The sequence below is a fragment of the Mixophyes fleayi genome, chromosome 2 (assembly GCF_038048845.1).
Source record: "Mixophyes fleayi isolate aMixFle1 chromosome 2, aMixFle1.hap1, whole genome shotgun sequence".
NCBI lineage: Eukaryota > Metazoa > Chordata > Amphibia > Anura > Limnodynastidae > Mixophyes > Mixophyes fleayi.
In genome coordinates this window covers 315,748,696-315,763,474 of record NC_134403.1, presented here as the reverse complement: position 1 = coordinate 315,763,474, position 14,779 = coordinate 315,748,696, and the positions used below count along the sequence as shown (strand labels likewise).

The following is a 14,779-nucleotide window of genomic DNA, read 5'->3' as shown; positions in this document are numbered from 1 at the left end:
ATCTCCCCCCTACTTATTAAACAGCAAAATACACACCCAACAGCCAAGGGCTGCAATATCTTACCATATATGCCTCTGTCAATTTCCACATATCACATAGAAGCCCAAGATATAGTTACCCGCACTGTCTAAAGTCAAAATAAATGGCTGATGAAATGGGCCAAAAAGCTCAAATAATAAAGAGGGCACAACACTTAGCACCTGTAGTAATATAAATTATCATTTGAATTCACCAGTCCACACAGAGAATTTATGTTACCTATATGATCGCAAGTTAAGCTCTCAAATATTAGTCCTCTATGTATTGATCATCCGTCCTCTGGACAGAATAAATTTGAAGAGAACTCCAATCATAACCATTTTTGTTTTACCAAAATCTCTACCTCTCCTCAAAGAGAAACCCATTGGGAACCCTTCTATAAGAATAGTTATAGCTGGTCAGGTTCCTCTCTTACACCAGGGGTCTTACTGCCCGTCAGTGCAGGGAAGGAATAGTGCTATCGCCTAATGCGGATATGTCATATTGTACGTTAGGCTTAAATCCAGATATAGCTGTGCACATTAGTCTTGGCCCTAGATATGGATCTACACATTAGTTGTGACACTAGATATGACTATGCTTGTTCATTTTGTCACTAGTTATACATCTACATTTTAATCTTGGTATCAGATATGGCTCTGCACAATAATCTTGGCACTACTTATAGCCCTGTGCAAGAATATTGTCACCAGGTATGACTCTGCATATTAGACTTGACACCAAGTATGGCTTTCATTTCAGTCTCAACACCAGAGATGGCTCTGTATTTTACTCTTGGCACTAGGTATAGCTCTGCATATTAAACATGGCACCAGGTATGACTTCCTCCAGAACCTGTGGTTAGCTCTTTACTGAAAACCAGAGGTGAATGCAGAATGTGAATTCAATGCAGCAATGGACCTCATCTCTGACTGCATTGAAAGAGGGAGCATAGTTGTCACAACTTAGGCTTAGAGTATCTGCTAACGTTGGCGCAACTCGAGTAGAAGGTGCAGAATCTAACGTGCCCCTGGTTTTCCCCAAGAACCCCCGCAAGGAAGTATGGGCTCCGCTGCAGGAGACACGCAGGTCGCGGTCCTTCACGGATTCGTATAGCGAGGCCCAGAATGAGAGTAGTCAAGTGAGCCGATCTGGTAACATACTGGCAACGAGGTACAAGGGAGAATCCAGAAGAGAGGTCAAACAACGCAGAGTCGTTAACTTTCGGGAGCGCACAATACACAGGGGAAATCCACAGGAGTAGTCAAACAATCCGGATAGTAAGGACACTGGAGATCAGAGGGCAGTCAGACAAGCCAAAAACACACTAGGACGCTGGAGCAGGAAAAGACCGGATACTCTGGCACAGGCATGGGGACAGGGGCTGCCTTAAATAGTGTTGACAGCCAATGGAGAGAGAAGCAACGTTGCTGTCATTGGCCGCCGCCGGAGATTAGAACAGCGTCCCTTTGCCTAGTAACGGAATGCAGATACGCAGATGAACCGGCGGTCTGTCCGGAAGTATTGCGTCTGGTTGCCTGGCAACCAGACATGACGGGAGCAGAGACAGGCAACCGCCCCGAAGGAGCAGTGGGATGGCGCCTGACAATAGTAAAGAATATACTGTATGTATAAGAAACAATGGTGTTTGTATAATAGTGCTGGAAATGTGGTATAGGCTGACTTGCAACCAGGCTGTGAACTAAAGCTGTCAATGAGGCATGTTACATTACACTGAACTGCTGGTCCAGCATTCAACGTGTAGGGGATTGCATCATGACTTCAGCCTAGGGCTGACAAGATGAGCTGCAGATTGCCGCTAGTTAGAAGTTGGGGGAGGGAAGGAAAAAACTTCTTAGGTGGCAGAAGTACAAGTACCTGCCAGGTATCAGAGATATGATTTTTAGCTGTGTAATACATACACATTTCTTAAATTGATGCCCACTACAGAATTAATAGATCTAAATACAAACATTTCCTCATAACGGAACAGGTAAGACATAGGTGCCTGAAAAGGGGGGAAACTAATTCAGACAAATCCACAAAAATATATATTTCCTATAAAATATGCTTCTATGAATAAAATAAATACAACAGATGATCAAACAGAAATGTTCACCTGTAAGATATCAATAAAATGTCACATCTCTCCCTGCAAATATCAATTTTATATGGTGTTGTACACAGGGGTTTTCAAGCTCAGATTCTTTAGACATCTTGACTTATCCAAGGTCACAGTTATTATATTAGTCATTTTTTAGACTGTTATCCTAAGCACTGAGTCACTCCATCATCAAACATAAAATATGCATCTCACGGGCATGCTTTAAACAGACAGCATCACATAAAAAAGAAAATCCAAGGGTTCATATGAGTTTAAATAAAATTTCCACTCTATCTGGGGCAGTGAAAAACAGAGTACATATGCCCATCCTTTACGTTGTTAACATACTAGATCAAAGTCTACACTCTTCTATATTATTTATTCTGGTCATTTCATGGTTTCCTTGGATGCTGAATATAGTAACATAGTATGACATTTTCTATGTGTGCCTCTGTATATCTGCCTATAAGTATAAAAAATGTTTTGCATGTATTGGGTACGTTTGAACAACAGCAAAAAATATCTATGATTGAATTATAGCTTTAATGTTAGAAAATAATAATAATAATAATAATAATAATAATAATTGCTTTGGAAGTACATAGATAACCTACTAACTAAAAAGTGCAGCATCAAAATTGCAATCCTTTTATTTTTTTGTATTGCAATTTGCCATTTTCAATATGTAGTCTGTGGTTGCTAACAATGGTATGTTAACTCTCAAGAAGACAATCTGATTTAAACAGGCTAAATAATTATATAAAAAATACAAAATCAGAGGTCTACGGCAGCAATCTCCTAAGAACTGTATTGAAAGCAACCCCCAGAAGAGGAATAACTCACAGGCTCATCCAAGATAGAACAGCTTTACTGTAACTGTACTTTACAAGCTGTTAGCAGGGACTGCCGAGGCAAAATTCAGAAGAACTGCAAGCACATAATTCTGTGAAAGATGTCAAAAAAGCCAACTTATTTTCTGAACTGAAAAGATGCCTAATCTGAGATTTTTCAGTCAGACAATTCAGTTGTAATTAGCATCACCACCGAGACAAAATCATTGTGAAGTCTGCAGGGCCTGAAACCGACTGAGCAAATATATTTGACAGTAATTTTAAGGACTAGTTATTCTGTTGCTCTGTGAAATAGCCCCATATCCATCAGTTGTTTTGTGTGGTCTTATGTCTTCTGGAACGACAAACGACTGATATGTGATATGCCCACATCTATGCTAAAACTATAAAAATAAACTACTAAAATGACTATTAAACGAAAATAAGTTAATTCTTGTCTAAACTGACAATCCGATGCAACACACAGATTTTGTTTACTGTTTGCACTTTCTGCCCATAAAGCAGAGTAACCAATTATTCTTGATTAGACCATGGCTGATTTTTTTTCACCGACAATGTATATATTTTTTTCTTAAGCGGGAGGTACACCTATCGAACCGTAACGGTGGTGGACAGAAACCTCCTGTGGAGCAATTTTCTACAATCTCATTAATTTTAATGGGGTCCAACCCATTAACGTAACAATTACGTATGGTCTTTCCTTTAAAACAAAAAAGGATGTTTGTTCACAAGGAAAGTGTCAATAGAATTCAAATGTTGCCATCTAGGTTAAGTCCATCAGACAATAAAATCAAAATAGAAATGATGATATTTTCACAATGTCAAACAAATGCTAAAATTAACCAATGTGTGTGCACTGAATGATGTAACGTGACGTTTAACAAATCAACAACTTGCATTATAGCTGAATTTTGTTTGAATAAAATATTTGTAAACATGTTTTTCCACTTTTATAAAATAAAAAAAAATACAAAAACAAAAAAACCCAACTTTTCTGCAGCCTAATTTCATCCAATAAGCTATACTTTAGCACCACATGCCTTTGTAATGAACACGTAGACTAATTCACAAGGGAGAGAAAGCAGACAATGTTAGGAAGGTGTGCGAGGGATGAGCTCCTTAGCCTACTTTCTGATCTCCTAATGAGAACAAACTATTTGGATCACATTCTACAGTTATAATACATATAGTATCTATGCATATGTCTTCTACAGGCACAATCACTTTCCCAAGCATGCTTAGTCATGTGTGCAGGGCAGTGTTAGGTCAAATCATATTACTAATATCCACCATAAGTACTCTACACAGTCTGTACACTTTACGATTTATAAAGATTTTAAGAATGTAATAGCATTTTTGGTGGTTTTTATTTTTCGCACAAATATTAATGTTATAGGGACAAATAAATAAAGTGGTTTCAGTGAAATAACTCAAACATTAATTGTAGAGCACTTTCATGATTGGCTAGAAATGTTTCAGGGTCTTCGCATACAGATGTTTGATTTCCAAACAATGAAACAGAATATATTGTTGGACACTAACCACTGGTTTAAAAACTTTTTGTGACTATCTCGTATATTGTTAGGGCAAGACGAGTATGGTAAGTGAGCAGAAGCCTTTGCAGAGGTCCAGAGTACCAAAACACAACCTACCGGCACATAACCTGGCAATTTGCTATGTGGGTGCTTTGTATAATCTTCATGTTCCCCTCCTCTTCTATGCTTGTGGTTTATACACCTAACAATTGCACTTTATAAATGGCTTTTAACATCAGTGGCTGTCAGTGTGGCTCTTATTCCACACAATGACAGTGAAATTAATGCAGGCCAGACTTGTAAGGCAGACAAAATTAAACACCAGGAAGCAGAAAATCTATTGTGCTTCCCAATACAAATATAGGGACAAAACCTTATCTTCCCCATCTGTGACCTGGTTCAAAAATTAAGTGTTTTTCTGTAGTGAAAATGGCTGTTAGCCTTTTCTAGAAAACAAGAAACAATCCTAAAAATGGCTAACACTTTGGTAGGTTCATATCTATTATTTGGTTAATGTTAGGGCTATATAAAGGGTAGACTTATAACTTTTTTTTTTTTTTTTTTTTTAAAGTTTCAGCTTAGTTGGGAGATCATATAAATATCTTGGTAAAATAATTTTTCGAAAGGAGAATCAGTTCTTTAAAACAAACAGTGAATTTGGACAGCGAGTTGCAGTCAATAACAAGCAATAAAAATAATATATGAATGAGATTCCAAGTGCCAAAGGTTAAAAAATAAATACGCTTGTTTTAAAACTTCATGTGAAAGTCATTAAACATATTGTATAAAGACTAATATCAGTTCTACAGATCTTGCAGAATGGGGGCTGTAATGACGATGCCTCTCAAAGTGGGTGGTTCACCTCTCAAACTAGTTTAAGTGAAGCCCTAAGCTGAGGGCAATTAAAATATTGTGTTATACTTCCATCGGCACTGACCATTAGGGGTTAAACAATGTTGGCAGCCAGCCTGTCACTCTTGGGGGAGTGGCTTTCCAGGAGGTGATAAATTAGCTTGGATTAGTGGGCTGACTCTCTCTTGGTTCTGGATTTCAGATACCTCCCTCCCGCCCGGCATAAGTTGGTCATGCTACGATTTAAGTCCTTGTCTTAGGACAAGGCGCAGTAGGTAGGAGAGCAATGCAGTCAGCGACTAATCAAAGGTGCTACCGTTGAATTGGCCGCACGTCACTGCCCCTTTCGCAGTAACCTGACTCTTGGTCCTCTGGGGCAGAGGATATCCTGTCGTACGCGGCAATGGGAGTCCAGAAGGGGGCAGTCGCGATGACGCCAAGTTTAGTACCGGCCAATCGTAAAGACTTGGGATTCGTAAAGTCTTGGGACAGCGGGATTGAGTTTCACCTTACGCTGTATTGGTTTAAAGATTGGTTGTTAGCGGACTGCTTCGCTCTTGTCGCCATTCAGAGTTTAAATAAAATTTCCCACTAAATAAAATACGCCCTTGTTTGCCAAACTTATATCTGGTGTCCGTGTCATTATTTTAGATAAGAAGGTTATCAGTGGTTAACTATAAGGTATAAGTGTAATGATAAAAAGGTATTAACACTGAGCATTTTAAAGAACAGGGGGGTTATGCTATAGTTTGCACTATCGCTAAGTAACAATTAAAACGGCAGCTTTTCAATAATTTACTTTTGAGTGATTTTCAGGATAAAATAAGCTGATCTGATATCCAAGGAGAAACCTGCTTTATGAAAACTTTTATTTAATACTTTCGCTCTCAAGCCTCCTGCTACCTAAATAAATAGAATTGGAATATCTTGGAATCAATGGATATCTGCTGATGAGTCATAGTATAAATGTGCAATTTGTTTCCTCAAGTAATTAGACCTCTTACTAAGCAATACTTTAATGGTTTAAAAAGTGTGCCATGGCTTTATGACCAGAGAGGAAGCTCTGAGGTCACATTGACATAATGGAAAACACAGGAAACTGTGAGAGTATAGCACAGGAGCCATTATCATTTCACTCTTCCGTATCCACGGGACAGAGGCTGCAAATCATTGCTCTCATTTACGTCAGCATCTCTCCTAGAAAGGAAGCTCTACCAGGATTATGTTATAAAGTGCTTGTCCTGTGAAGATATTCTCTGCATTTCAATCAACCTGTAAAAGATTGTATTTTCCTTTTTATCAATGTGTCCTGCATTCATATATACGAACAAGCCGGTTAATGGTTAGGGACGCTAAGGTTCCATTCATTTTGGTATGGTCTGTTGTGTGTATCCTCTGGTTTGTACAGTTTGGAAAGGAACATGGGTGGATCAGACACAGGAGAAAATTCAGTGTGCATAAAGTCATCTAATGTCTGTACAATGTGCTTTGGTAAATGGATCATGAAGGAAAATGGTACATGTACTGTTCCCCCATTCGGTAATTCTTACAGGCAAAGCGTATACCTGACAATATTGTACAGTTAAGTCCCTCCCACATTCTGCCTAAAGCAGATCTAACCAACCACATAGCACATTCTCCCAACACCATTCCCCTTTCCCAGAGCTTCTGCCCTACTGCAAGTATACAAAAAGTGTCCAGCTCATTCCCAAATAAACAGTTGTCAATAAATGACAGCACAACTGTATGTACCGTCATGTGACATGGTAGTGGGCGGGGACATGAGTGTATCAGAAGCAAACACACAGCTGTAGCTTACAGTTTCATGAGACGTATTAAAAAAAAAAAAGAAGAGCCCAGCCCATTAACATCCAGGTAACTATGGTCCTATTCTGCTGCATCAGATGGGAGGATCACATGATGGTGAACATATGTATGAGTCCATGGTGCCAATCTCCTGGCTGCCAACACTTCAGTCTGGAGGTATAATGCAATAGTGTGGGGTGTGTTTCTGAGGGTCCTTGTATGTATGAACATCATGGTCAGGTACATCCTTTCATTACAGCAATGTACCCAGTGTTTCAGTGAATTTTATTGTTATTTTGCCAGGAGTTTGTCCATCTTTCCTTTTAACCTATTAAAATGGTGCTTGCATCTGTATACTTCCTCTCCTGTACACTAGCGAACGCAGAGAGAGCGAGCAGGCAATGTTCCTGGAAAGCTACCTTCCGCAAGGTGGGTGGGGGCATGATACAAATTGCATCATCACACCGCGCCCACGTCAGTGAACGTTTTTTGTTGTCTTTTTAAACTGAGTTTTACAGTTTAATAAAGTCGCTGGGGCTTAATAACACATCTGCCTGACCAGCTGACAATGCAACTCACACCATTAAGCCCTGCCCATATCTTCTTTTCCTACCTCACCTCACAACTACTGGAAACGAAGTGTGAATACGTTAACTATCTAGCCTAAAGGATATTTATAGTGATATAATAGGATTATTATAACTTTCCCAATATCATTATCCTGGGGATAATTTTGTTATCACCCAAGCTTAAGAGATAGCCATTTACAAGACAGTATTTGTGAGAATGCTCAATATTCTAATGAATTGATGGGCTCAATTCTCATATGTATACTAGTTTAGCTTACAAAATGGCTGCCTCAAATGTGTTGCAAGTAAAGCCACTATGACATTAATATACATCAAAGGCTGTATATTGCCAAGCTGATTAATACATACAATATGAAATTAATGAAGTGTTTATGAATATACATCTTCACCATACGCTCCTCTGAGTGCGCCTTTCACTCCTCTGCAGCCGGCTGCCATGTTTAAAGGAGGTGCTTCTCTTACTAAAACAAACAGACAGTGACTGTCATAACTGCGGTGTGATATACCCTCCAACATTTAAAGTGCTAGGTTGCCCCGTTTTCTCCTCCCCTCCAAACACCTTCATTGACCTGTTCACAGCTGCTCTCCCTGCTACTTTATCTGTAGCAAACCCATCAGCACGCTGTACTAAAGATGTGGGAGAAGATTAAACTGTTTGTAGTGGAGCGGGAAGGTAATACTTTACTCTTTTGTAGAGCTGCAGTGGAATGTCGGGATAACACTAAACAGTGTTTTTTACTTCGTGTTCATAATTGAAAATGTAAATTGTATGGATTAGCGGTCCTTAACAAATTACAAATTAAGCTTGCCCCTGTTGGAAAGGTGTGCTTTGTATGCTGTCTCCTCTCTCACACTCTCTCTGTTGGTCCTCTAGTGCCAAGTGGTGCAGGAGGAGGTTATTAATGACATCAGCATCCTGCTGGTGTATGAACCTAACTGCATTCTATAACTGTTACAACTGCTGCAGCCATTAACCCTGTATGTACCTGCATCACTGCTGTTGTTCCAGTTCTCAAATAAATCAACAACTTGGCTAAGTTTAACGCTGTATGAACTTCACTAACATCCCTATGCCACAATGCTGACACCTTACAGACACCAAAAAGTCCTGACCACTCACATTTCTCTGCATAATACCCACTGCTGTCCTCTTGTCCTTTCTCTTAGCACTGATTAAGCCTATGCTTAGGAACATAGATTGGTGTGTCACTGACATGAGTACAAGAAACTAGAACACAAACACTATTAGCCAGTTAGTGTAAGTTATCTACTATGGGTCTCATTTAGCGCTGGATGTACATAAATATTTTTTTTTATAAGATACGCATTTCTGCACTCCAATAATGTAAATGCCAAGGATACGCATTTCTGCACTCCAATAATGTAATGTATATGCCAAGGCTGCATACAGTAATGGCATATTTAAGTAGTTGCAATATAATTAGACAAGGACGCATACACAGATATGCTTTCTTGGAGGCGTACCTCTTGCAGGTACTGGAGAGCTGGTGGAACAATTAGCTACGATAATGATGATAATCAGGAGCACTATGTAGTAGCTTATGATTGGCTCATTGCGTACTGATCCCTCCAGTACCTGATAATACTTAATTCATTACCATTCATTATTCTATGAAGTCATCTGACAGCATTGCTTAATTGAAATTTCCATTTGGACTACTGCAGGAAAGAAGTTTCCCATTTGATTTTTAAAGAGGTGTCTGTATTTCATTACATTTTATATTGAAAATGTGACATTCGCATTTATTAATAATGGTCAAGACAATATTCTCTCTTTTGTATATGACACTTTGTTACATTATTATAATGTGTACTAATTGGGTAATGTGACTTTTGCATTTATTACTAACACTTTCAAGTCACATCCCTATGCTTTATTGGGGTGTAATTATACAACTGGTATGACTGACTTACATCTGCACAAATACTACTGTTTTTGAGCTGGATACATCTTGAGATCGGTCCCAATCAATATATACACATAAGTACGCTTTTTCTTGAATGTTTTTTCATACTTACGTTTGGTGCTCAAATGCATCCAACTCTAAATGAGCCCCTATATCTGACAAAATGTCATTTAAGGTGGAGCGAGTTGAATCAATACATATATTGTAAGTTTTTGTTCATTTGTACAAGGAATAAATTACCAAAAGTCCAAAGTAACGAACACCCTAAAGTTTACTTTTAGAATCACCTCTCTGTACTCTGTTCTGCCCTCCAACTGTTCTTGAACGTACATTGTTTCCCCATAGATTTCCTCTATCCTGAGCCAACTAAAGGGTGTCAAGTCTGCCTATCATATAATGATGCCACATGAGAGACAGGCTGGTCATGATACGTCATCATGAAGTGACAAGTAACAGATAGCTCTTTTCAGCGTAACAGTGGTGGAATGTTACTGAAGGGGGTGCGTTCGCTAGGTGGCCCCGAGGTGAGGGGGGCAATGCTTCTATTGCACATGTGCTGATCCAATTGGGATTTCCCTGCACATGCGCCGAATCCACGCATTTGGGGCTTTAATGTGCATGCGTAGGACCCTGCATGCTCAGAAGAGCTCCCCATTTTGCTCTTCATAGAACAACCACTGTAACCAATGTATAGCACTATAGTCATAAATTAGTCAGATGTTCTAAATTCTTACATAAAAACTGGTATTTATTGGTAGTCCAATAATAAGATAAACCTTTTTTTTTTTTCATTATTGCCTTAGAAGGGCTATATATAGAGATTGCACTAACTGAAGATACAGGCACCCTCACACCTTGTAGGCATGAGACTGATCAACTGGCAGAGGAAAAAAAACACTATTAACACACTCTGGAGAAGCCCTCATCGGGTCTACTGTGTTGCTAAGGAATCTACAGCAGCCCAGCTGCTTCAAAGCTCTCAATTTACATGAGCTGTATATTGCTACCCATCTTGCCTTTTGCAACCTGCTATAGAATGGGAGTCCTGGTCTGATTAGCTTATCTGTGTCTCCCAGACATGAGCTCCACACCCCTCTATACACAGTGTCCACTAGTGGTGTGGTGGATGGGAACTAGTAACTAGCATGCATCATCATTCAGTGAGTTAAGGTAAGCTTTAATTTACAGTTATGTATTTTAACTTATCAGGACATAATTAATCAATCATCTATTCCTCATCCAATTTAATCTTAAGTAACAAATAACACATAACAGATTTTACATTGTGATTATTTATTCAACAAAAAATAAACTTGAAGCCATGTGTGAAGAAGTACACCTCATAATTCAGTCGCTTCTAGAATCCCCTTTAGCAGCAATAACATTAAATAATAATTTTATATATGACTATCAGTTTCTTATATTGCATTTGAACAATGTTTGTCAACTCCTACATACAACATTGCTTCAGTTCATTGATGTTTAAGGTCATTTATGCACTACTCCCTGAAAGCCCCACCCAGCATCTTCATGTGGTTCAGGTCTGGACTTTGACTTGGCCATTCAAAAACTTTGATTCATTTCTTTTCAGACAATCAGTTGTAGATTTGCTGGTGTGCTTAGTATCATAGTTTATGATGCATGATACAAATTTGGCCAAACTTCAACTGTCAGACAGATGGCCTTACATCTTCCTCTAGAAACTCTGGTATAACGAAGAGTTTACGGTAGACTCAACTACTGTGAGATGTCCAGGTCCTGGTGGCAAAACAAAACCTCAACCCTCCACTATCATGTTTGAAGGTTGGTCTGAGATCACACTGTTTTGGTTTTGCCAAAGATAGTGTTGTGCATTAAGACCAAAAAATGTCACTTTGGTCTGATCTGCCCAGAGAACACTGTTCCACAAGTCTTGTGTTTCTTTCAGATGCACCTTTGCAAATCTAAGCAGTAAATGCAATATTTTTAGGGAGAGTGTGGGCTTTCTCCTGGCTAACCTTCCATGAAAGCCAATCTTGCTTGTTTTTTTTTCTGATGAAATAGTCACTAACTTTAACATTACCTTGTTAAGGTAATCCTTTAAATCCTTGGATGTAGGTTTTCGGCTACATGAAATATCTTGGAGCATCATATGGTCTGATCTTTGGATGAATTTCCTGGGTGTCCCATTGGAAGACTTGCTACAGTCTTCAGTGTTCTGCATTTTCCAACTTTCTCACAATAGAATGATACATTTAAAAAATGTTGAAATGGCCTTATAACCCTTTCCAGACTTATGAGCAGCAACCATTTACTCTCTGAGATTATTGCAGAAGTCTTTTCTCCTTGGCATGGTGTTATCTGGATCCTGAATACAAAGACAAAACTGCCAGAGGTTTTGCTTTTATATAGATGTAGTACTAGTTTCTGATGATCAAATAATGAAGATCATCTGCCTCACCTTCTTTAATGATATCATTTATAACTATTTATTTATAAAGTATTTTATAAGGAAGAAATACATTCAGGTTTTCAAGTATGCTCTGGATAATTATATGGGAGCAGTAAGGGTTTACCTTCTTTTTTCAAACCTGGCTTCTTAATGTTGGCTTATTTTTGTTCAAAAATAACGACAAAGTAAATTCTGCTCTGAGTTATTAGTCACATGAGGTTAGATGTATCAAATGTTAGGACTTATTTCAAGATATTAGTCACTTTATGAGAGAAGCCAAGTAGCTCATATCAAGTGTACAGTCTAATGAATTAATTATAATATCTTGAAATGAAACTTACAAGACCGTTACAATATGAACGGGTCCCTATGGTATAATATAAGAAAATCAAGCACCATAATATCGTCGCTCACAAAAAAAAAAAAAGTCAGCTGTATTCCATGTTTTAGATTCTACATTATCTATGAAGAATATGCTGGGTAGGCAATCTATGTCTTAATTAGTTTGCAGTGAGAGTGGGAGTGTGTTTATTAACTGTTGCACATAGTGCTGGTAGCACTGGGCATTGATTTACTAATTGTCAGGGAAGGTAAACCTATTTATAGCTTATGTATATCTAATGATGCTGTACAACACTGTGTACAGATCTTAGGCCATACACTGGTGCACTGACCATAGGAATCAACCCCGAGCAAAGTTATAAGTCTCTCACACAATTTGTATGCATAAAATGTTGACGCTAAACAGCAGACGATATATGCAGTACTGTATTTACTATCACATAGGATCTGCAGTGTAATCACAGATATATGCATGAAAACACTGTGCTGTCATTTCACAGGGAGGGGGTAATTATATGCGCTGCGCAGATGCCATTGCTATGATTTTAAACATATAGAGCTGATGGTGTGTGGAAGGCTGCATTAAGGAATTAGCAGGAGCTAGTGCTGTGAGGGTCTCAACTCTTTATTTCCAATCAGAACTGTCCATCATAAAGACGCCATATAAACATTTGAAATGGGGTTAAAATATTTTTTTTTTATTTGTAAATCTATATCTTATCTGGGCAGTGTATGCAAGATAAAAAATTATTGTTGTATAACTACTGAATAAACTAAAGTGAAAATACAGGTTAAAGAAAAACAACTCAATTTCACATTCTGCAATCTGACCTGTATAGCTATATATTGAGTTTTGAAAATCACCAAATGTAATATCTTAGAACCTACTTCAAACCACTAATTGAAAGCTAGTTTAAAGCAACAGGCATCTGTTACACTGTAATTATATGTTATGCTGTACTGCATGCAGGAGTGAATCTGGCAAGGGAGGCAACTGTACTGACAGCAGTATACACAATATCAGAGGTGTATTTCTTCACATCAGGAAGCCAGAGCTGTATTTAGAATGTATATTTAAAGGTGATACCTCATATGAAGCTGATGATCTGGAATGCATTCTATTAATGAGCCAGCAGCGTGTGATGCAGTGTTTAACCATTACACAGCCATATGCCCCCCAGCATTGCATCTGCATCAGCAAACACCATTTGACAGCGCAGAACCGGAGTTGAAATACGGTAATAGGTTTATAGGTAAAAAATAAACTGCAATACCATTTGTTATTTAAACGCATAGATGAAGGTGTATAACTTAAATACACATTGGTGTGGTTCACAGCTGAGAAATCAAACAATATATATATATATATATATATATATATATATATATATATATATATATATATATAATGTGACCATAAAAATGTAATGAAAAATGTAAGGACAACTTGTAGTCTGCTGAACACGTCAGGCAGATTGTGCTGGGATCGCCAGACAGTCACCCATGCCAGCAACATGTCTGGGTGCCACGGAGAAGACTCGTATGCAACAAGTAAAAGAATCAGATACTCACAGCACGCAACTCCCGGGTGCGATCCTTCATCCTGACCCCCAAAGGGCCACACGGGGCGGCGATCTGGGCTTCTGGAAACAAAGAGTGACAGATGTCTCCTCAACCCTTTACTACAACTGGATGACTGTCAATGCCTATCAGTCATACTGTTCGTGCATCCTAGCTACATATAGGTCAGAGCAACTTGTCTGACTCCTAACAACGATATGTACTTAATATTAGACACTATAATACTTATTTAGTATAGCTATATATGGCATCTATACATTATAATTGTCTAACTTGTCGTTTATATATTCCCTTAGATTGACTTAGTTGACTGATAATAAAAGTGCTAAAGCTGAATTACGCACATGCTTCCCCTTCCCTTCCTATATTCAGTATATATCCTCCTGTAGCACAAAGCCGACTCCTTGCAGCAATCACATCCCGTCTGCTGCTCGCTCTGCACAGTTCCCTCCTGCGATCACATCCTCCCCTATCTTCCTCTCTCAGTCAGGGGATTGTGGGAAGAGGTGGGGCTAGCTGGGAGCTCCGAGTGACTGTGGTGTGTGCAACAGTGTGTTCCTGATAACTGATTCCTAATCTGTGCTGTGTGCATTACGTGATTTATCTGTGGCTGCTGATAGACACAAGCAGCGCGCCTGGCTAGTGCCTGGACTGCAAGTATGCCTGTGTGCTACCTGGCTGATGTTAGCTTCTTATTCATGCTCCAGCTTCTTATTCAGAAAAGATTATTTTTAAAGGAT

General features: G+C 38.8%; 1 protein-coding gene across 3 annotated transcripts in view; it reads right to left on the bottom strand.

Moving 5' to 3' along the window:
* STX1A (syntaxin 1A) overlaps nucleotides 1-14,562 on the bottom strand; it is a 74,278-nt gene extending 59,716 nt beyond the window's left edge. The window contains exons 1-2 of one of the 3 annotated variants that reach the window (XM_075196637.1): nucleotides 14,384-14,562; nucleotides 14,031-14,101 (exon numbers count right to left, since the gene is read on the bottom strand). In XM_075196637.1, the coding sequence (XP_075052738.1) occupies nucleotides 14,031-14,060 (30 nt within the window). In that variant the 5' untranslated portion in view covers nucleotides 14,061-14,101; nucleotides 14,384-14,562. The remainder of the gene's footprint in view (nucleotides 1-14,030; nucleotides 14,102-14,383) is intronic. The other 2 variants (XM_075196636.1, XM_075196635.1) reach the window with 2 other exon arrangements.
* Nucleotides 14,563-14,779: the final 217 nt, after the last annotated feature.